At 46.8% G+C, this 24,714-nt stretch overlaps 1 protein-coding gene across 3 annotated transcripts in view; it reads right to left on the reverse strand.

Annotated features, from left to right (window-relative positions):
* Positions 1 to 24,714, reverse strand: part of MED23 (mediator complex subunit 23) — a 261,969-nt gene that overhangs the window by 128,582 nt on the left and 108,673 nt on the right. For all 3 annotated transcript variants that reach the window (XM_030196548.1, XM_030196549.1, XM_030196547.1), the window contains 2 exons: positions 24,303 to 24,446; positions 11,244 to 11,389 (listed from right to left, as the gene is read on the reverse strand). In XM_030196548.1, coding sequence (XP_030052408.1) covers positions 11,244 to 11,389; positions 24,303 to 24,446 — 290 coding nt within the window. The remainder of the gene's footprint in view (positions 1 to 11,243; positions 11,390 to 24,302; positions 24,447 to 24,714) is intronic.

A 24,714-nucleotide genomic window follows, 5' to 3' on the forward strand; every position in this document is an offset into this window, starting at 1 on the left:
TTGTGTGTGAGAATGAGAGTGTGTGCAAGTGTGTATGTGAGACAGTGTGAGAGAGAGTGTGTTTCACACAGATACAGTGTGTGCGAGAGAGAGAGTGTGTGAGACACAGACTCTCTGTGAGACTGAGTGTGTGAGTGACTGTGTGACACAGAGAGAGTGAATGTGATATAGTGTGAGACATAGAGTGTGTGAGAGTGAGAGAGAGAGAAAGACACTGACTGTGAGAGAGAGTGTGTGAGAGAGAGAGTGTGTGTGTGACAGAGATACCTCCCCCCCTCTGGTGTCAGCCCCCCCCCCCTCTGGTGTCTGAGCGTTACTTTGCAGGACGCTGAGCTCTGGTTGTGCTTCAAGGAACTGACCAATCCTATTTAATGGAATGCACTTCCAACATTCTGAAGCCGAGAAACCTCGTGTGGTTGGTCACTTCTGCTTGTGACGAACCCGGAAGTACGTGTTGTCAATTCAGGAGATGGATACAGAGAGCAGGAATGCCTCAGCCATGCAGCCAGCTTCAGAATGTTGGAGGTGCGTTTTATTATATAGGACTAGTAAAAAAGGCCCGTTTCTGACACAAATGAAATGGGCGCTAGCAAGGTTTTCCTCGGAGTGTGTAAGTTTGTGAGAGTGACTGTGTGAGACAGAGAGGGTGAATGTGTGAGTGTGCGACAGAGAGAGTGAGTGTGGGTGCGAGTGTGTCTGTGAGTGAGAGATTGTGTGAGAGACAGATAGAGTGTGAGAGTATGTGTGCGCTCCACCGGGGTCTGCTCCAGGGGCAGTGACTTGAGAGGCGAGAGCAGCGGCTGCAGAGCCGACAGCCAATGCCTGATGGCTGCCTGCGGTGCCGCGCTTGCTTTTTAAAAACAGCTGTTTTTGTAGCGGCCGCTGCTGCTCAACAGGAGAAGCAGCAGTGGCCAGAAATGGGAGCTGGTGCCGCGTGTTTCGCGGGAGACTTGGCAGGTCTGTGTTTGGTGGGCAGGCCTGGAGGGAAAGTGGCTGGGCGGACGGAAAGGGGGGAGCGGTGTCGACCTGGGGGGGGGGGGGTGGAGGGGTCAGCGGAGGTGTCGACCTTGGGGGAGGGGCGTGGCAGCGAGGGTGGCAGGGGCGGGGCCTCGTGCTGCTGTCATGCGGTTGGTCAGTGCTGCGTGTGACATCAGCCTGGGCTTCGGAGCCTAGCAGACCAACTCTGAAGAAAGCCACGGACAAAGGCAGCAAGATAGAACGTTGGAGGTGAGAATTATTATATAGGATTCCTTGCACATCTATGCCAATATACACATATAACAGTACACACAATGCAATTGGGCATGCACTTATACATGATACTGAATTAGGCATATTCATGGAAGGAGTTTGGGTGGAGTGCGGGTGAAGTCATGATGTACATACATCTCTATAATAAAACGCACCGTGAACGTTCTGAAGACAACGTTCTGTGAAGCCGGAAGCTTGAAGCCGGAAGCCTAAGTTCTCAGGACAACGTTCTGTGAAGCCGGAAGCTTGAAGCCGGAAGTCTGAAGCCTTGAAGCCTGAAGCCTTGAAGTCATCTGACGTCACTCCCAGGCTGAGGCTGAAGGGTTCGGGGATTCGTGGTGTGAAGCCTTCAAGCCAGCCAGCCGTCTCTGCCCCGCCCTCGCGCCTAAACAAACAAATACGGAAGCGAAGCGTCAGGGAAGGAGGCGGCGCTCCCGACGTCTAGCCTTCCCTTCGCTGTGTTCCGCCTTCAAAACAAGGCGGAACACAGCGAAGGGAAAGCTAGACGTCGGGAGCGCCGCCTCCTTCCCTGACGCTTCGCTGCACGAACCGCCACGGAGGTAAAGTTAAAAAGAATTAAAAAAAAAAAAAGGATGCATGGATGCGAGGCATGGATGCGAAGGGGTGGCGAGGCATGGATGCGAGGGGGAGGCATGGATGCGAGGCATGGATGCGAAGGGGGGGCATGGATGCGAAGGGGTGGGGGGCATGGATGCGAGGGGGGGGCATGGATGCGAGGCATGGATGCGAAGGGGGGGGCATGGATGCGAAGGGGGGGGGGGGGAAAGAAGAGGGCGGGCCAGGCTGGGACATGGGAGAGAGCGTAGCATGGATGCGAGGGGGGGGGGGTCATGGAAGGGCGAGAGGGGACTTGCTGGAAAAGGATGAATGGAGGCGGCAGGGGACAGAGGAGCATGGATTACAGAGCAGGCCTCAGGCAGAGAGGGGAAATGCTGGATAGGGAAAAATGGAGGGGCCAGGTGACAGATGAGCATGGATGGGCATGGATTGGAAGGGCAGGACTCAGGGAGAGGGGAATTGCTGGATAGGGATGAATGGAGGGGACAGATGGGCATGGATGGATATGAATTACAGAGCAGGCCTCAGGCAGAGAGGGGAAATGCTGGATAGGGAAAAATGGAGGGGCCAGGTGACAGAGGAGCATGGATGGGCATGGATTGGAAGGGCAGGACTCAGGGAGAGGGGAATTGCTGGATAGGGATGAATGGAGGGGACAGATGGGCATGGATGGATATGGATTGCAGGGCAGGCCTCAGGCAGAGAGGGGAAATGCTGGATAGGGAAAAATGGAGGGGCCAGGTGACAGAGGAGCATGGATGGGCATGGATTGGAAGGGCAGGACTCAGGGAGAGGGGAATTGCTGCATAGGGATGAATGGAGGGGACAGATGGGCATGGATGGATATGGATTGCAGGGCAGGCCTCAAGCAGAGAGGGGAAATGCTGGATAGGGATGAATGGAGGGGGCAGGTGACAGACAAACATGGATGGCCATGGATTGGGAGAGCAGGGCTCACGGACAGAGGGGAATTGCTGGAAAAGGATGAATGGAGGGGGCAGGGGACAGATGGCCATGGATTGGGAGGGCACGGCTCACACTCTCTCTCTCATATACAATGTCTTTCTCACTCTCACACACTCTGTCTCACACTGTATCACATTCACTCTCTATGTGCCACACAGTCACTCACACACTCGCTTGGTCTCATACACTCACTCAAACAGAGAATCTGTGTCTCACACACACTCTCTCTCTCTCCCACACACACACACTCTCACTCACACTGTGTCTCACATACACACTTGCACACACTCTCATTCTCACACACACACTCTCTCACAAACACACTCACACCCAGACTCACGCTCTCTCTCACACAATCACACTTTCACTCCGACTCTCAAACAGTCACTCTCACATACACTCTCCCAAACATACACACTCCGAGGAAAACCTTGCTAGCGCCCGTTTCATTTGTGTCAGAAACGGGCCTTTTTTACTAGTATTTTATAAAATATGCATGCACACACATACTTTATGTGCTACCACTTAAGCCTGCTCTTAAAAAAGCATGAATGTACACAGCTTCGGTCTAGCTACTATTTCTATAGGATTTGTGCTAGTATTTTATAAACCCCATAGATGCCTATATGTCTTTATAAAATTGGCTAAAATAGGTGCCTATCATGCATATTTTCAAAGCACTTAGCCTTCCAAAGTTCCATATATGCGACCTTCACATATAGGTAAACTGTCATAAAATCACTCTCACAATCTGAAGCCTGAAAGTGATTTTAGCCATAGCACAGGTGGGGGAGAAGGGAATTTATTCCTTCCAAAAATCTCCAGCAAAAATTCAGTCTGGGACACAGAGAAATTTTTCCGTATTCAGAATTAAGGCTCTATGGGGCAATTCTATAGCACTTGCACTAACATTTACATGGCAATCATGTGCGTAAATGCTTAGAATAATGGCATTTACGCACGTATGCGTGTACATATGTACATAATGTCAAAATTCTGCCTAAGTGCTATTCTGTAAATAACTGCTTAACTTACACAGCATATATCTGCAATGGAGTATACACGAGTAGAGCTTGGGCAGAGCTCATATCTGCAGTACTCAGGCACTAACACTTAAACCAGCTCTATGTCTAGTGTTGACTGTGTATATACACATATAGGGGCCCTTTTACTAAGCCGCGTAGGTGCCTACGCACGTACAATGCATGTCAATTTGGAACTAACGCATGGCCTGGGCAGTAATTCCATTTTTTACGCGTAACCAATATGCGCACCCAAAAATATTTTTTATTTTCAAACGCGTGGTGCTAACTGGGAGGTAATCAGCAGTGTAAGTGCGTTAACGATTACCACCCAGTTAACGCGTGAGACCTTACCACTAAGTCAATGGGTGGTAGTAAGGTCTCAGACCCAAAATGCATTTGCGCCAATTTTTATTTTGCTGCGCGTTCATTTTCAGCCCCCCCCCCCCCCCCCCAAAAAAAAGGCCTTGACCTAAATGATAAGCTAGAAGAGTTTTGCATCATTTCTAACAATAAAATATTTAAGATTTTTTGTTGTTGTTCAGATGTGAAGTTTAGTGTTCAGCGTGCCACATACATAACACTGCCTGTCAGGTGTGTCACAACAGAAGAAAGGTTGAGAACCATATTGTCTTAATTTAAAGGAACAATTAGTAGATTTACTCATTAAAAGAACAAGAGGGTTGTCATCAGCTCCTTATTTTTTCTACAAACTGGACCATTGCTCTGCTAGTATGTATATGGAGATATTATCAGCAAAGGTCTCCTTGGAGTAAAAGACCTTGTTCTTGGCTGCTTGAGGGAAGAATTTGAAATACAATTCTCACAGGGATTGAATGGGTGCTGAGCTCCTTTTTACCAGTTGGGTTTATATGCCGCAGATATTTTGCTATGAACTTTGAATCTAATTGGATAGTACATGAATAAGGGGTGGGCAGGGTTTTAGTGCGGGTAAAGCGAATGCTACATACCTGTAGAAGGTATTCTCCGAGGACAGCAGGCTGATTGTTCTCACTGATGGGTGACGTCCTCGGCAGCCCCTCCAATCGGAATCTTCCTAGCAAAGACCTTTGCTACCTCTCGCGCGCCCGCGCGCACCGCGCATGCGCGGCCGTCTTCCCGCCCGAAACCGGCTCGAGCCGGCCAGTCCAGTATGTAGCAAGACAATACATTTCAAGGGAAGACACAACTCCAAAGGGGAGGCGGGCGGGTTTGTGAGAACAATCAGCCTGCTGTCCTCGGAGAATACCTTCTACAGGTATGTAGCATTCGCTTTCTCCGAGGACAAGCAGGCTGCTTGTTCTCACTGATGGGGTATCCCTAGCCCCCAGGCTCACTCAAAACAACAACCATGGTCAATTGGGCCTCGCAACGGCGAGGACATAACTGAGATTGACCTAAAAAATTCACCAACTAACTGAGAGTGCAGCCTGGAACAGAACAAACCGGGCCCTCGGGGGGTGGAGTTGGATCCTAAAGCCCAAACAGGTTCTGAAGAACTGACTGCCCGAACCGACTGTCGCGTCGGGTATCCTGCTGCAGGCAGTAATGAGATGTGAATGTGTGGACAGATGACCACGTCGCAGCTTTGCAAATTTCTTCAATGGAGGCTGACTTCAAGTGGGCTACCGACGCAGCCATGGCTCTAACATTATGAGCCGTGACATGACCCTCAAGAGCCAGCCCCGCCTGGGCGTAAGTGAAGGAAATGCAATCTGCTAGCCAATTGGATATGGTGCGTTTCCCTACAGCCACTCCCCTCCTATTGGGGTCAAAAGAAACAAACAATTGGGCGGACTGTCTGTGGGGCTGTGTCCGCTCCAGATAGAAGGCCAATGCTCTCTTGCAGTCCAATGTGTGCAGCTGACGTTCAGCAGGGCAGGAATGAGGACGGGGAAAGAATGTTGGCAAGACAATTGACTGGTTCAGATGGAACTCCGACACGACCTTTGGCAAGAACTTCGGGTGAGTGCGGAGGACTACTCTGTTATGATGAAATTTGGTGTAAGGGGCCTGGGCTACCAGGGCCTGAAGCTCACTGACTCTACGAGCTGAAGTAACTGCCACCAAGAAAATGACCTTCCAGGTCAAGTACTTCAGATGGCAGGAATTCAGTGGCTCAAAAGGAGGTTTCATCAGCTGGGTGAGAACGACATTGAGATCCCATGACACTGTAGGAGGCTTGACAGGGGGCTTTGACAAAAGCAAACCTCTCATGAAGCGAACAACTAAAGGCTGTCCTGAGATCGGCTTACCTTCCACATGGTAATGGTATGCACTGATTGCGCTAAGGTGAACTCTTACAGAGTTGGTCTTGAGACCAGACTCAGACAAGTGCAGAAGGTATTCAAGCAGGGTCTGTGTAGGACAAGAGCGAGGAGCTAGGGCCTTGCTGTCACACCAGACGACAAACCTCCTCCACAGAAAGAAGTAACTCCTCTTAGTGGAATCTTTCCTGGAAGCAAGCAAGACGCGGGAGACACCCTCTGACAGACCCAAAGAGGCAAAGTCTACGCTCTCAACATCCAGGCCGTGAGAGCCAGGGACCGGAGGCTGGGATGCAGAAGCGCCCCTTCGTCCTGCGTGATGAGGGTCGGAAAACACTCCAATCTCCACGGTTCTTCGGAGGATAACTCCAGAAGAAGAGGGAACCAGATCTGACGCGGCCAAAAAGGAGCAATCAGAATCATGGTGCCTCGGTCTTGCTTGAGTTTCAACAAAGTCTTTCCCACCAGAGGAATGGGAGGATAAGCATACAGCAGGCCCTCCCCCCAATCCAGGAGGAAGGCATCCGATGCTAGTCTGCCGGGGGCCTGAAGCCTGGAACAGAACTGAGGGACTTTGTGGTTCACTCGAGATGCGAAGAGATCCACCAAGGGGGTGCCCCACGCTTGGAAGATCTGGCGCACCACTCTGGAGTTGAGCGACCACTCGTGAGGTTGCATAATCCGGCTCAGTCTGTCGGCCAGACTGTTGTTTACGCCTGCCAGATATGTGGCAGGGAGTACCATGCCGAGACGGCGAGCCCAAAGCCACATGCTGACGGCTTCCTGACACAGGGGGCGAGATCCGGTGCCCCCCTGCTTGTTGACATAGTACATGGCAACCTGGTTGTCTGTCTGAATTTGGATAATTTGATGGGACAGCCGATCTCTGAAAGCCTTCAGAGCGTTCCAGATCGCTCGCAACTCCAGGAGATTGATCTGTAGACCGCGTTCCTGGAGGGACCAGCTTCCTTGGGTGTGAAGCCCATCGACATGAGCTCCCCATCCCAGGAGAGACGCATCCGTTGTCAGCACTTTTTGTGGCTGAGGAATTTGGAAAGGACGTCCCAGAGTCAAATTGGACCAGATTGTCCACCAATACAGGGATTCGAGAAAACTCGTGGACAGGTGGATCACGTCTTCTAGACCCCCAGCAGCCTGATACCACTGGGAGGCTAGGGTCCATTGAGCAGATCTCATGTGAAGACGGGCCATGGGAGTCACATGAACTGTGGAGGCCATGTGGCCCAGCAATCTCAACATCTGCCGAGCTGTGATCTGCTGGGACGCTCGCACCCGCGAGACGAGGGACAACAAGTTGTTGGCTCTCGCCTCTGGGAGATAGGCACGAGCCGTCCGAGAATCCAGCAGAGCTCCTATGAATTCGAGTTTCTGCACTGGGAGAAGATGGGACTTTGGGTAATTTATCACAAACCCCAGTAGCTCCAGGAGGCGAATAGTCATCTGCATGGACTGCAGGGCTCCTGCCTCGGATGTGTTCTTCACCAGCCAATCGTCGAGATATGGGAACACGTGCACCCCCATCCTGCGAAGCGCCGCTGCTACCACAGCTAGGCACTTTGTGAACACCCTGGGCGCAGAGGCGAGCCCAAAGGGTAGCACACAGTACTGGAAGTGGCGTGTGCCCAACTGAAATCGCAGATACTGTCTGTGAGCTGGCAGTATCGGGATGTGTGTGTAGGCATCCTTCAAGTCCAGAGAGCATAGCCAATCGTTTTGCTGAATCATGGGGAGAAGGGTGCCCAGGGAAAGCATCCTGAACTTTTCTTTTACGAGATATCTGTTCAGGGCCCTTAGGTCTAGGATGGGACGCATCCCCCCTGTTTTCTTTTCCACAAGGAAGTACCTGGAATAGAATCCCAGCCCTTCTTGCCCGGATGGCACGGGCTCGACCGCATTGGCGCTGAGAAGGGCGGAGAGTTCCTCTGCAAGTACCTGCTTGTGCTGGAAGCTGTAAGACTGAGCTCCCGGTGGACAATTTGGAGGTTTGGAGGCCAAATTGAGGGTGTATCCTTGCCGGACTATTTGCAGAACCCACTGATCGGAGGTTATGAGAGGCCACCTTTGGTGAAAAGCTTTCAACCTCCCTCCGACTGGCAGGTCGCCCGACACTGACACTTGGATGTCGGCTATGCTCTGCTGGAGCCAGTCAAAAGCTCGCCCCTTGCTTTTGCTGGGGAGCCGCGGGGCCTTGCTGAGGCGCACGCTGCTGACGAGAGCGAGCGCGCTGGGGCTTAGCCTGGGCCGCAGGCTGTCGGGAAGGAGGATTGTACCTACGCTTACCAGAAGTATAGGGAACAGTCTTCCTTCCCCCGAAAAATCGTCTACCTGTAGAGGTAGAAGCTGAAGGCTGCCGGCGGGAGAACTTGTCGAATGCGGTGTCCCGCTGGTGGAGAGACTCTACCACCTGCTCGACTTTTTCTCCAAAAATGTTGTCCGCACGGCAAGGCGAGTCCGCAATCCGCTGCTGGATTCTATTCTCCAGGTCGGCGGCACGCAGCCATGAGAGCCTGCGCATCACCACACCTTGAGCAGCGGCCCTGGACGCAACATCAAAAGTGTCATAAACTCCTCTGGCCAGGAATTTTCTGCACGCCTTCAGCTGCCTGACCACCTCCTGAAAAGGCTTGGCTTGCTCAGGGGGAAGAGCATCAACCAAGCCCGCCAACTGTCGCACATTATTCCGCATGTGTATGCTCGTGTAGAGCTGGTAAGACTGAATTTTGGCCACGAGCATAGAGGAATGGTAGGCCTTCCTCCCAAAGGAGTCTAAGGTTCTAGAGTCTTTGCCCGGGGGCGCCGAAGCATGCTCCCTAGAACTCTTAGCCTTCTTTAGGGCCAGATCCACAACTCCAGAGTCGTGAGGCAACTGAGTGCGCATCAGCTCTGGGTCCCCATGGATCCGGTACTGGGACTCGATCTTCTTGGGGATGTGGGGATTAGTTAAAGGCTTGGTCCAGTTCGCCAGCAATGTCTTTTTGAGGACATGGTGCAGGGGAACAGTGGACGCTTCCTTAGGTGGAGAAGGATAGTCCAGGAGCTCAAACATTTCAGCCCTGGGCTCGTCCTCCACAACCACCGGGAAGGGGATGGCCGTAGACATCTCCCGGACAAAGGAAGCAAAAGACAGACTCTCGGGAGGAGAAAGCTGTCTTTCAGGAGAGGGAGTGGGATCAGAAGGTAGACCCTCAGACTCCTCGTCAGAGAAATATCTGGGGTCTTCTTCTTCCTCCCACGAGGCCTCACCCTCGGTGTCAGACACAAGTTCACGGACCTGCGTCTGCAACCGTGCCCGGCTCGACTCCGTGGAGCCACGTCCACGATGGGGGCGTCGAGAGGTAGACTCCCTCGCCCGCATCGGCGAAGCTCCCTCCGCCGACGTAGTCGGGGAGCCCTCCTGGGAGGTGGCCGCAGTCGGCACCGCACGCGGTACCGACGTCGGGGACCTCACCCCGGGCGATGGGCCAGCCGGCGCCACGCTCGACGGTACCGGAGGCGCAAGCACCGCCGGTACCGGAGGGGTAGGGCGCAACAGCTCTCCCAGAATCTCTGGGAGAACGGCCCGGAGGCTCTCGTTCAGAGCGGCTGCAGAGAAAGGCATGGAGGTCGATGCAGGCGTCGACGTCAGAACCTGTTCCGGGCGTGGAGGCTGTTCCGGGCTGTCCAGAGTGGAGCGCATCGACACCTCCTGAACTGAGGGTGAGCGGTCCTCTCGGTGCCGATGCCTGCTGGGTGCCGACTCCCTCGGCGACCCAGAGCTCTCGGTGCCGACGCGGGGAGGGGACCAGTGTCGATGCTTCTTCGACTTCTTCCGAAGCATGTCACCGGAGCTCCCCGGCACCGACGAGGAGGACGTAGAATCCAGCCGTCGCTTCCTCGGGGCCGAGGCCGAAGGAGGTCGGTCTCGGGGGGGGGCTGTACCGCAGGAGCCCTCAGGGTAGGAGGAGACCCACCCGAGGGCTCACCGCCACCAGCAGGGGAATGGACAGCCCTCACCTGCACTCCACACGATGCACCACCGTCCGACGACATCAGGAGACGAGGTCCCGGTACCACTGACGTCGATGCAGCTATCCGATGTCTCGGCGCCGATGCCTCGATGCACTGGCGGCCGAGGATGAAGCTCTGGACGCTGAAGACATCGATGCACTCGATACCCCCGGTGCCGATGCCGACGAAGAGCCCGAGAACAAAACGTTCCACTGGGCCAATCTCGCTACTTGAGTCCGCCTTTGTAAGAGGGAACACAGACTACAGTTCTGGGGACGGTGCTCGGCCCCCAGACACTGAAGACACGAAGAGTGCCTATCAGTGAGCGAGATTACCCGGGCGCACTGGGTGCACTTCTTGAAGCCGCTGGAAGGCTTCGATGTCATGGGCGGAAAAATCACTCCGGCGAAGTCAAAATCCGAAATGACGAATTTGGAGCACCAAAACTTTAAGGGAGAAAAATCTCGACCGAGGCCGAAAAGAGGCCTACCCCGACAACGAAAGAAAACTTACCGGGGCAAAAACTGGAAATACGGGAAGAGGCAAAAGAAACCCAAGAGGGTTTCCGGAGCACTTTCCGAACGAAAAGAAACTTTTCCGAAGAAAAAACACGTCGATTAAATAACGGACGCGCGAGGTCGACTCTCCGGGGCTCACCACGGCAAAAAACACAGCCGTACCGAGTGCGGACGAAAGAAGACTGGCCGGCTCGAGCCGGTTTCGGGCGGGAAGACGACCGCGCATGCGCGGTGCGCGCGGGCGCGCGAGAGCTAGCAAAGGTCTTTGCTAGGAAGATTCCGATTGGAGGGGCTGCCGAGGACGTCACCCATCAGTGAGAACAAGCAGCCTGCTTGTCCTCGGAGAAATTGAATGTATACTCTGTTTCTTGGAATGGGCAGGTGGAAGACCAGCAATGGGTCATATTGTTTGTATTAATTAAAATCAATACAAAGAAACCCCTCATCTCCTTTCAGCTGAAAGTGTGATTAACAAATGTAAAACCCAAATGTAGTTTTGTGTTTTCATTAAATTTCTTAAACTATTAAGAGTTTTTACATTAGGAATTCAAGGAGAGAAAAATCTACTATAGGGTCCTGTAGTTTCATTGTTCTTTTTGCTATATCTGAAGAGAGAGTTGCAAGATACTTACTCATGATGGCGTTTAAGGGAATGTGGAATGGGAATCTGTAGTTTGGAGTTATCATTCTGGGCCTTCCTGTTGAGATGTATCCATATACAGGTCATGGCAAAGGCATGTGTTGACTGAGGTTTATTAATATCAGGCACAGGAATACACTAAAAACATTAAAAAAGAAGTTAACTTGTCACCTAAAAACCTTTTTGATATTTTTGTATTTTTATTTGCTTTAAAAAATTATACAAGTAACCTTGAAAGAAATAAAAGAGCATATCCCTCACAATTAAGCACACAAGAAAAAATAAATGCATCACTCTTGGGTATTACTTCACATGTGCTTTCAAAACACATACTTTTCCACTACTTCAGGGGCAAAATTTAAAAGTGTAAATTGGACAGATAATCCGCCTAGAGTAATTCAACTATATATATATCTTCCTTACTCCTTGGGGACTTTTTACATTAAAAGCTGGATACCCCTACATGCGAACCCTTATAAGTGCTTTAGGTGACCGCATTGTGGACTGTCCGTCCAATTTACACTTTTAAATTTTGCCCTGAAGTAGGCACCATGTGTCAAAGCATGTTGGGCAGATGGACTATTAAGTAAACTGTTTTGGACTTCATCCTTCCACTTTTTATAAGGTTGTCATTGATTAATTAAAGGATTTTAAACAACCAACTACTGGCTCAGTATTTGCTGCTCTGCAGCATTTGGACCTCTTGTTTATTCTGACTTTAGATGGTATACTATTGTACATGCAGATCACTATGGGCCCTGTTTACCAAGGCGCGTTAGCGTTTTTAATGTGCCTACAATTAACGTGCATGCTAATTGTGCAGGTGCCTACAGGGCTATTGTAGGTGTGTACACAGTTAACGCGCATACATAGTTAATGTGCATTAAAAACGCTAATGCGCCTATAATGTGGGCCCTCAATTAGAAATTCTGAGTATTATTGAATCACTATTACCTGGTGGATTGATTCTTGGTGTTTATCTAACTTTTGAAGAGTTTGGCAAAACTCATACTAAAGAATAATTATTTTTTGTCTGAAGATACATTTTTATGAACAAGAACAAGGAGGAGTGGCCTAGTGGTTAGGGTGGTGGACTTTGGTCCTGAGGAACTGAGTTCGATTCCCACTTCAGGCACAGGCAGCACCTTGTGACTCTGGGCAAGTCACTTAACACTCCATTGCCCCATGTAAGCCGCATTGAGCCTGCCATGAGTGGGAAAGCGCGGGGTACAAATGTAACAAAAAAAAAAAAAAAAAAAAAACATGGAATAGCAACGGTTGCCTGTTCGTTATTTACATGTGGTCAAATTTTGAAGATACGTTTGTAATGCATCAGCAGTCTTTCATATCATCATCCTTTGGAGGTGTTTTTTAGATGACACGATACTTTCCAGAGAGAAAAAATATAAGGAAAAAAGAACTTAATTTTTTGATTGATTATAATCCTATGTCTTAGCTCCAGCGAGAATGGAAATTAATCAAAGTAATTTTGTATTTATGTGCTTTGTGCTCCAGCTACTTTTGTCACTAATGTCGAATTTATGTTAACCTATCTAATTTTGAATACTACACTGATCTCTTTCTAGGGGAAATAGCAGTTAAGAACCACCACATTGACACTGAATGAAAGTTTGAAGTTTACTATGAAATATTATCACGATCATATTGAATTCTTTGATATTTTCGTCAAAGACAAGATGGACAACTTATAACTACTTTAAGGAGTGTAGTTATCAATGTATGTAATAATTATTTACAATTTGCAAGTAACATATAAGTTGAAATCAAGCTTGCTCATAAGCTCATTTTTACATTTAAGTCCTATGTTATTAGCTGATTTTAAAAGTAAAGTGGAAGAACTAAGAATCATTTCTGCAACATGGTTATCCAATGCATACAATATAGCAAGCACATTTAAGAACTAAAAATGTTGTGTGCTTGCTTCAATATATTCAACAGAATGCAAAAGACAGAATTATTGTGTTCTCCCATATTCTAACGCTATTCAGAACAACAGGTAAATTTATCTCTTCACAACCTATTTAAGGATCAACTCTTAGCAGTCTGTTGGGGGAAAAATATTGGAGAAATGCTGCTGTATAAGAAAGAGCTTTATTCTATGCTTTTTGAATATCAGGCTTGTGACAAATGCTTTTGGTATATGCTGACAACTAAAGAACCAAACTGGGTAACATCTGAAAACTGGAGATACAGTGAAATCATGTTTATTAATCGATTGTAATTTCTCTCTTTTTTTAAAGTTATGCTATAGCTTGCTCCCGTCATCTTGTATTTTATATGTTGCAAGACTGACCGATTTTGTTTCAATGAACATAAGAGCCATATTAAAATGAAAGTGCTTTCAGCCCTATTCATAGAGCATTATATAATGAACTCTCATGACGGAGATAATTTTTATTGGAGAATTATTGATCAAATGGATGTTGACTGCGGAAGAAGTAACATATATCAGAAATATTACTGGAGTTTTCAGTTAAAAATGACTAAGCCATTGGGACTTAATGTGGACACTGAATGGATGACACTCATTTGAAAATAGTTTTATTGGTTGGCTGAAGAATTTTAAGTTTCCCGCATTGATGTTTTAGATAACTTGACTGCTGACATGCAGTACTGACTTTTTTCTTGAAGGCAGTTGCACTTTTTGAAATGGATATGAAACCTTGAGACACTGTACTTGTTTGAAAGGTGATTTGTTTAGAATAACGTTCTATATATTTTTCAGGTTTTGGTTTTTAACTAGATTACACAAATCAGCAACCATATAAGAACAATCTTGTGTTCAATTATCTTATGAATTGGACCATGGTGGATGGCCAATGTGATGCCAATTTTTTAAAAAGGGTTCTAGGGGTGATCCGGGAAATTATAGACCGATAAGCCTGACGTCGGTGATGGGCAAAATAGTGGAAACTATTATAAAGACTAAAATTATAGAACACACAAACATGGTTTAATGGGACAGAGTCAGCGTGGGATCAGCCAAGGGAAGGCTTGCCTCACTAATTTGCTTCATTTCTTTGAAGGCGTGAATAAATCTGTGGATAAAAGTGAGCCAGTTCATGTTGTGTATCTAAATTTTCAGAAAGCCTTTAATAAAGTTCCTCATGAGAGACTCCTGAGAAAATCTGAGTCATGGGATAGGAGGCAAGGTTCTGGTATGGATAAGGAATTGGTTATTGGACAGAAAACAGAGGGTAGGGTTAAATGGTCAAGTCTCTCAATGGAGGAGGATGAACAGTGGAGTGCTGCAGGGATCTGGCCTGGGACTGGTGCTATTTAACATATTTATAAATAAGGAAATCGAAACGAGGTGATTAAATTTGCAGATGATACAACACTATTCAAGGTTGTTAAAACACATGCGGACTGTGAAATATTGCAGGAAGACCTTAGGAAATTGAAAGACTGGGCATCCAAATGGCAGATGAAATTTAATGTGGACAAATGCAATGTGATGCACATTGGAAAGAATAATCCAAATCATAGCTACCTGATGCTAGGGTCCACCTTGGGGGTCAGCACTCAAGCAAAAGATCTAGGCGGTGTTGTAGACAATACATGAAATCTTCTGCTCAGTGTGCGGCGGCAGCCAAAAAAGCAAACAGAATGCTAGCAATTATTAGGAAAGGGATGGTGAACAAGACCGATAATACTATAACGCCTTTGTACCGCTCTCCAAGGTGCGGCCACACCTTGAGTATTGCATTCAGTTCTGGTCGCAGTATCTCAAAAAAGATATAGTGGAATTAGAAAAGGTTCAAAGACGAGCGACCAGAATGATAAAGGGGATGGAACTCTTCTCTTATGAGGAAAGGCTAAAGAGGTTAGGGCTCTTCAGCTTGGAAAAGAGATGGCTGAGGAGAAATATGACTGAGGTCTACAAAATCCTGAGTGGTGTAGAACGATTAGAAGTAAATTGATTTTTTTACTCGTTCCAAAAGTACAAAGACTAGGGGACATGAGGAAGTTACATAGGAATACTTTTAAAACAAATAGGAGGAAATATTTTTTCACTCAAGGAATAGTTAAGCTCTATAACTCTTTGCCGGAGGATGTGGCAACAGTGGTTAATGTATCTGGGTTTAAAAAAGGTTTGGAGAAATTTCTGGAGGAAAAGCCTATAGTCTGCTATTGAGACAGACATGGGAAGCAACTGCTTGCCTAGGATTTGTAGTATGTAATGTTGCCAAGATTTGGATTTCTGCCAGGTACTTGTGACCTTGCTTGGCCACTGTTTGGAAAACAGGATACTGGGCAAGATAGACTATTGGTCTGACCCAGTATGGCTACTCTTATGTTCACATTCATCTTCAATATCAGCCAACAGAAGTTTTTGTAGCAGTTGTTTCCTGTACAGTCGCTTCAATGAAACGATAACTCTTTAATCTATCGGTTGCATTACAGATGTCACACTGGGTGGCAAAAAATGCACTTTGACTCTACCTTCCTCTCGCTCTAGGCTTTCAGCCGTAGGGTGGGATGTGATGGCACATTGTCCAACAATAAAATGATGTTTCCAACTTTTCCTGTATGAAGCTGAAATCTTTTTACCTCTGGTACGAAGTGTTGTACCAGTCAAGGAAAACCTTGAAACTCATCCAGGCTTTTTTTCTGCGTCTGTCTAACAGTGATAAGTTCTGTATGTTTTTGAATGCACGAGGATTTTTAGATTTACCGGTAACTTCAACTTAAGACTACAGGTCGCATTTCTACCCACCAACAATATGCTAACGTATTTGATTTCCTTTGAAGTAAGTATACATAGGAAATCAAATACGTTAGCGTTTAACTTTAAAAAAGGAGACTATGATAAAATGAGAAGAACGATGAAAAGAAACTTAGAGGAGCGACTGCGAGGGTCAAAAATTTACATCAGGCATGGATGCTGTTCAAAAACACCATCTTGGAAGCCCAGGCCAAATATATTCCGCGTATTAAAAAAAGAGCACGGAAGACCAAACGACAGCCAGCGTGGTTAAATAGTGAGGTGAAGGAAGATATCAGAGCTAAAAGAAAATCCTTCAGAAAATGGAAGAAGGAACCGACTGAAAATAATAAGAAACGGCATAAGGAATGTCAAGTCAAATGCAAAGCGCTGATAAGGAAAGCTAAGAGGGACTTCGAAAAAAATGAGCTTGCGAAGCTATTGTTAGAAATATGTAATTTATCCTTAAAATCGAGCGTGGTACCGGAAGATTGGAGGGTGGCCAATGTAACGCCGATTTTTAAAAAAGGTTCCAGAGGAGATCCGGGAAATTATAGACCGGTGAGTCTGACGTCGGTGCCGGGCAAAATGGTAGAGACTATTATTAAGAACAAAATAACAGAGCATATTCAAAAGCATGGATTAATGAGACAAAGTCAACATGGATTAGTGAAGGGAAATCTTGCCTCATCAATCTACTACATTTCTTTGAAGGGGTGAACAAACATGTGGCTAAAGGGGAGCCGGTTGATATTGTGTATCTGGATTTTCAGAAGGCGTTTGACAAAGTACCTCATGAAAGACTCCAGAGGAAATTGGAGAGTCATGGGATAGGAGGTAGTGTTCTATTGTGGATTAAAAACTGGTTAAAAGACAGAAAACAGAGAGTAGGGTTAAATGGTCAGTATTCTCAATGGAGAAGGGTAGTTAGTGGGGTTCCCCAGGGCTCTATGCTGGGACCGCTGCTTTTTAACATATTTATAAATGACCTAGAGATGGGAGTAACTAGTGAGGTAATTAAATTTGCTGATGACACAAAGTTATTCAAAGTCGTTAAATCACGGGAGGATTGTGAAGAATTACAAGCGGACCTTACGAGACTGGGAGACTATATGGCAGATGACGTTTAATGTGAGCAAGTGCAAAGTGATGCATGTGGGAAAGAGGAACCCGAATTATAGCTACGTCATGCAAGGTTCCACGTTAGGTGTCACACACCAAGAAAGAGATCTAGGTGTTGTCGTTGATGATACGTTGAAACCTTCTGCTCAGTGTGCTGCTGCAGCTAAGAAAGCAAATAGAATGTTAGGTATTATTAGGAAAGGAACGGAAAACAAAAATAAGGATATTATAATGCCTTTGTATCGCACCATGGTGCGACCGCACCTCGAATATTGTGTTCAATTCTGGTCACCGCATCTCAAAAAAGATATAGTGGAATTACAAAAGGTGCAGAGAAGGGTGACGAAAATGATAAAGGGGATGGGACGACTTCCCTATGAGGAAAGGCTAAAGCGGCTAGGGCTCTTCAGCTTGGAGAAAAGACGGCTGAGGGGAGATATGATAGAGGTCTATAAAATAATGAGTGGAGTTGAACAGTAGATGTGAAGCATCTGCTCACGCTTTCCAAAAATACTAGGACTAGGGGGCATGCGATGAAGCTACAATGTAGTAAATTTTAAACGAATCAGAGAAACATTTTCTTCACTCAACGTGTAATTAAACTCTGGAATTTGTTGCCAGAGAATGTGGTAAAGGCGGTTAGCTTAGTGGAGTTTAAAAAAAGGTTTGGACGGCTTCCTAAAGGAAAAGCCCATAGACCGTTATTAAATGGACTTGGGGAAAATCCACTATTTCTGGGATAAGCAGTATAAAATGTTTTGTACATTTTTGGGATCTTGATGGGTATTTGTGACCTGGATTGGCCACTGTTGGAGGCAGGATGCTGGGCTCGATGGACCGTTGGTCTTTCCCAGTATGGCAATACTTATGTATATGTACTTATGTTCTTTGGATGACTTAAAACCAAGAGCAGATTGCTCCTTGCAACTAACCAGAGATTTACCGGGAAGCAATTTCCAATTCAGACCTGCTTCGTCTGTATTGTAAACACAATTGGGGTCACAGTTCTTGATAAGTTTAATATATTGTACAAGAAAATCATTAGCAGCGGGTAAATTCACGGAAAGTTTTTCGCCATGGATTTCAATCTGCCTAATTCTGTGGCGATGCTTGAAACTTTGAAGCCATCCAGTGCTGGCTTTGAATTCAGAATCCCCTTGAAGTTGTTGATTGAAAAACACCTGCAAAAAAAAAAAAAGATACAGAGTTTTATTGTTCAATAGGTGACTTTTTCATAGTTTTTCTGGAACAACTTCCTTCCTCTTTTACAAGAACTGAGACATAGTTGACAATAGCATCAATGTCTTTTTATGTTGGTTACTGTTGATGTTCCAACACCATATTCTTCTGCCAAATTTTTCTTGGACATTCCCTTTCTTAACTTCTCCACGTTTGTCTTTTAATGATAAAATGTGCCTTTTTCACTTTGACGCCATTTTAAACACAGCACTGTACTGCTGAAACCTTTCCACGTGGGAGTCAGGAGGAAAAGGAAAGGTCGGGGCTTTTCTCTGCTGCGTCCCCACTTTCAATGTCATTTCCTGAGGGGCAAGTGCAGGCCGCAAGGATGAATCACTTGGAAGGTACTGTACAAAGTGGTAGATTTAGAGAGGGGGTGGATGCTGGGCCACCGGTGGAGGAAAGGGGGACAGGGGTGACGCGCTGCTACTGGGTGGGCCTGTTCTCACCCTGGCTCACCCATTGCTACGCTGTAGTGTGCCGGTCCGGATAACTGGACATCTGGATAATTGGTATTCGGCTAATCAGCACTTTACTGTATCTGAATGTGAGTATAAGCACCCTTTAAGTCCGGAGAGCATAGTCAGTTGTTTGTTTGAATCATGGGGAGAAGGGTGCCCAGGGAAAGCATCCTGAACTTTTCTTTAACCAGATATTTGCTCCGGCATCTTGATCCTTCCCCCCCCCCCCCCCCCCCCATTTTCTTGGGCACAAGTAACTGGAATAGAGTCCCTTCCCTTCCTCCTCATGTGGAATGGGTTTGACGTAACTGGCCTTTAGAAGGGTGGAGAGTTCCTCTGCAAATAATTATTTGTGCAGAGAGCTGAGATAAGACACTCTTGGTGGGCAATTTAGAGGCTATTTCCATCAATGGAGAGCATAACTGTGGCGGACTCCTTCTTGTAAAATATTCATCCTCACCCTTATCAGCAGGTCATCCGGAATGGCTACTGGGTTGGCGGCTATGCTCCCCTGGTGCCAGTCAAAAACTTGTTCCCTGCTTTAACTGGGGAGCTGGTTGGGCCTTCTGGATTTGCTGCTAGTGAGGGCAAAAGTGCTGGGGCTGGGCCTACTGGGAAGGATGGGAATAAACCTACGCCTTACAGAATAGTAGGTGCTCTTTCTGGGCCCAGCCAAGAACCTCTAAGAGAAGGTAGACGCAGAAGGAGGCTGCGGGGAGAGGGACTTAATGATGTCAGGATGTCTCTTAATGAGATCCGTTATCTCTCCACCTTCTCCTCCTAAAAAGATTATCTTCCTGGCACAGAATGTCCACCAATCTCTCCCTTAACCGCTGGTTTGAGGTGTGAGACACGCAGCCATACATCCCCACACCCATCGCAGAGAGCCTGGATGTAATATGTGTCAAAAGTGCCTCTGGCAAGATATGTCCTGCACTCCTTCTGCTTTGTAGCCAACAGACGAAGCTCTGCAGCCTGCTCCAGAGGAAGAGTGTGTCTGCAAAGTCTAGCACAACTTTCACCATAGACTTCAACTAAAGGCTCATGTAGAACTGGTAGGTCTGGATGCCAAAAATGAGCATCGAGGCCTTAACACCTTTCACCCAGAAAAATCCAGGCCTCCCTACCCGAGGGAGTAGAGGCATTAGTTCTGGAATCTTACCTTCTTGACAGCGGATTTGACCACGATGGAGTGGTGGAGCAACCGGGCCTTCTTGCATCTGGGAGCCTTTTGGATCCTATACATGGAATCCACCTTCTTAGTTATAACCTACACAGAGAGCAGGGTCTCCCAGTTCTACATCTGTGTATCTCTGTGGATGGCTTGGAGGAATACAGTGACAGCATCCATAAGGGGACAGTCATAGTCCAGTATGGGCAGCAACTCTGCCCTAGGCTTGTCTTCAGTATCCAACTTAAATAGGTGGGAAAATGTGGGATACAAATGCAATCAATAAAAAATAGGATAGCAGCTGCCACCTTCTTGACAAAAACCAGTAAAGAAGAAAGCCTCAGGTGGAGACTTTCTTCTCTCTTGTGGAGGGAAGGGTTCTGAAGGTACGCTATAAGTCCCCCCCCCCCCCCCCTTAGAGAAGTAGTCTGGCCCTTCTTCAGACTCCCATGACCAGTTAGAATCAGACTCAAGGTATTCTTTCTGAGAGAAACGAGTCCTTGCCTGCCTTGGCTGAGCATTCAGGCCTCTCAGAGCAGCAAGGTACGGATTCGGCACTCAACCTCGGGGAAGCTTTCTCCCTCGACATTGAGTGGGCCACCGCATGGGACAGCCCTGACTCTGTTGAGGTAAAGGCATTAGTGGATGCTCCACAAGCAAAGCCTGGGCTTCCAAGAAAGGCTGAAGCTGTGTTGTGGCTGGTATAAGCACCCTTAATGCCAAAGCACTCTGCTGCTGCAGCAAACCTGCCAACTCCACCCTAAGAATGGCCTGAAACCAGTCATAGAAGGTAGGCATCGGCTAAGGTGGGGCCGGGGCCTATGTGGAGACAGCCTGGGAATCTGTCAGTGGCAAAATCGGCTGCAACGCTGGCACCTCCACAAGAGATGGGGAGAGCTTCTCTCAACATTGAAACACCTTTGGGTACCGTTGACACAGATGCCATGGAGCTCCTGGTACCGCGCTTTGAGGGGGATCGATGCTTGCTCTTCTTAGACTTGAGTATCTGAGTCTTGCAGTTCCAATGAGGATAACATTGGATGACGCTGAATTCTCATGTGGCTTCAATGTCAGGTCCAATGCAGATAGTGGCTGACACTGAGGTAGGGGGAGACCTCCTCGATGCCGGTGCGCTCCCAGTGTCAGAAGTAGCTGTGTTGTCATGAGGCCAATGCAGACATCGATGCAGGACTTGGCGCCAAAACTTTTCTTGCACCAGACCTCTCTGGATTTCTGGGTCCTCTACTGCCTGCGCAGGCAGAGGACACAGGAATGAGCATCGTGGTCTGGCCCCAAACACTGGAGACATCAGTTATGGGGATAAGTCCCAGAATAACCCTGTTACACTGGGAGCAGCACTTCAAGCCACTGGGAATTTTCTGGGACAAGAAGGGGGAAAACAGCCGACGCAAAATCAAACAGTTCAATGGTGAGAGAGAAAAAAGGTCACTCATCTCCAAAAAAGGTCGATACACCCTGGCTGGAGCTCAGGCCTAAGAGGGCCCTGGAGCCAAAAAAAGAAAGAAAACTTCAAACCCAAGCAAAAAAGCACCAGAGGGATATAAACAAAACAAAACAAAAAAAATGAGGAAAAAAAAAAAAAAAGCTAAAATACTTGCAGGGAAGGCACCAGAAAAAAGGACCAGTTTGACATGCTGAGGAGAGACCAGAAACATGACCTCTCTGCTGCACAGGAAACTGAAGACTGCTGGTTCCATGCTTGCATGTTAGGCGGGATATTCCTGCAACATAACAAAACCAAAGACCGTAATGGACATATCCCAACTCTCCTCTTCCTTTCCGACATGAGGTCTAAATTAACTGCTGGGTTTTTGAACTTTTTAATTCTTTTTTGTACCATTATATTGCTGCTATTACATATTGTATTTTTATTCATAAGAAAAGACTATTTTAGCTGGTCCACTGATTGTTTTTTATTAACTTTTTATTAACTTATACTAGATTTTTGGCACATATTTGCACAAATCTTAGCCGTATGTTGTATGTTTAGTATGTTTTTGCACACGTTTTAGCCAAAAGTAGATTTTTTTCTTTTGCTATTTCAGACTACTGATGAAGGCCAAGTGGCCAAAATGCAGCCCGTGTAGAGAAGAAATCGAGTTCAAGCCTGGCAATAAAGGATTTCAGATTTACTCAGTGTTTCCTCCTCATTGTTCCATCTCCTTCACTGTGCACCTCTGGTGTGAAGCCCATCTACATGAGCTTCCCACCCCAGGTGGGATGCATTCGTTGTCAACACATTCTGGGGCTGATCAATTTGGAATGGAAGTCCCACAGTCAATTGTTTCAAATTCATCGCCAGTGAAGCGACTGGACCAACTCCGGTGTCGCTTGGAAGACATCTACTAGGTTCCTGGAGACCTGACACCACTGGGAAGCTAGAGTCCACTGGGCCATTCTCATGTGAAGAAGTGCCATGGGTGCAACATGCACCATAGAGGTCATATGGCCCAGCAACCACAACATCAGCGAAGCCATGGCCTGCTGGCTGGCCCAAACCCGAGTGGCAAGTGCGGCTAAAGCGTTCACCCTCGGGACAGAGAGATAGGCTCATGCCTGTTGTGTGTCTAGCAGAGCTCCAATTTATTTATTTATGCATTCTTATATCTCACTATTATCCAAAAACAAGTTTCAGTTCAAACTGGCTTACAATTTACATTATTAGGTGATAATTACAATAGTGTGTCCATTATTACATGAAAAGTACATAGACAGTCTGTATATTTATCTATATTATTTTTGGAGAGGCTAGTCTGTGTTTTTGTTCAGTGTTTTGTCCAATGAACTCCAACTGCTGAATCGGGAGCAGATGAGACTTTGGGTAGTTTAAAATGAACCCTAGTAGCTCCAGCACCCGAATAGTTCTCTGCATGGACTACTGAGCACTGTTCTTCAACGTGCTCTTCACCAGCCAATCATCTAAATAGGGGAAAACATGGACTCCCTGTGACAGAACAGTGTGTTTTAAGACTGTAAAATATACTGGATATTTCTTGAAGTGTATTTCTCCTATTGGCCAGCAAGTGGTATTTTCTGTTGTAAGCTGTTACACACACACACACACACACACACACACACACAATGTTCTCTCTTTAGTTTTACACAAACAGGAAGCAAGTAGCAGTATTTTGGCCCAGGAGCTCAACAATCTTCAGTTTATTGCCGCTTTGTGTGGATTGATAAAGAATTCTGGTGGTTTGTGTGTTGGGTCAGGGAGTGCTTTCTGGGAACTGTGGGACCACTGGGAATGTGGCCTCCAGTAAACTAGAAATCACTGTGAAAAATTAGAGTGCTGGAGACTCGCCCAGAGGCGGTTATGACCCAGTCGGTGGGAGAAGGATGCTAGAGTAGAGCACAAGCGGCAGGTGCAGGCAGACTTGAGCTGTGCTGAGGATAGACCCTCTAAGTGGCCGTGGGGTAACCCCAGGCGAGTGGCTAGGCATTTTGTGGTATCCAACAATGGGGCAGCACAGCTATAGAATTTGTGGTGGCAGCCAACTGCATACTACTCTTGAGGTGGCGGAAAGTGCAGCCATGCAATTGGTAGTAACAACCCACATGCTAGCTGTCACAGCAGGCTACTCCTCTGCACCATCTCAGTCATGCCCATGCACTGCCCATTCCCATGTGAAGCAGCTAGCATACATTTTTTTCTTTACTGTGCTGGCAGTTTTAATGCATGTAAAAACCCGCACTAGCTGCTAAACAAAGCTTAGTAAAAGTACCCCTGAGAAACTAGCGAGAGATTAGAGTTAACATTTTAGATGTATTACTTATGCTAATAACTGATGTTGATTGTTGTGGTTATTTTTACTGTTGGAAAACACTTTGGGTTGATGGTAAGAGCATAAGAAACAAACTGCAGATTTTCTTTTTTTTAAATCTGAGTTTTGGATTCTTGATGAACAGAACACTCTCAAGCTCATTTTGAAAGCACTTAGCCTCCCAAAGTTCCATAGAAACCTATGGAACTTAGCCTCCCAAAGTGCTTTGAAAATATGCCTATCTGTAATTCAATAGACTGTTTGTTCTATGTGGTGGATTTTTTATCTACTTTATTTTTTCTGAGTCTTATTTCAATAAAGTTTATTTTTCTGCTTTAGAACAACACCGATTATATAGTTTTTCTTCGAGCGAGTAAACAAAAACCCCTTAGGCCTTACAGTATTGGCTGTTCCCCATTCCTGAGGTCATGTTCCTAACAATGAAGCTATATTTTCCACTCTCCAGCCTCTCAAAGTGGACTCCTGCTTTTTAAGTACCCTGTAGAAAGGGGGCTAGTTTTTTATTCAAAACTGAGAGGCTTACTTCTTTTTCTGGATATAACAGGTCAAAGAGCTTCATAACTGGAAGGAAGTCTGCTAATGCATTCTTCTGAATGCTGCCAGAGATGAACTGCAGCAGTACCCACATCAGGTGATCTCGGCCTTTGATGAGACCTCTACCTGCCAGCTGAAACAGACACAGTTAAACACAGGCACATATGCACAGAGAAAAAGAAAAAAAAAAGGACAACTATATATTTATTTTACATAGTCTTCATTTATTCTATGGATTAACTATTTTTGAATTAAAAAGTAGGCTGAAATAGTGTATGTAGGAAATATATATTCTAGATCCATTTGCATGTGATCCCAAATTAGTGGTTTCCACAGGATGGTCTATTGAGACTTCCTACCAACTAAACTCTTCCTGTTAAAATGTAAGTATTAACTTTTCT

Source organism: Microcaecilia unicolor, chromosome 3 (assembly GCF_901765095.1).
Source record: "Microcaecilia unicolor chromosome 3, aMicUni1.1, whole genome shotgun sequence".
NCBI classification, from domain to species: Eukaryota; Metazoa; Chordata; class Amphibia; order Gymnophiona; family Siphonopidae; genus Microcaecilia; species Microcaecilia unicolor.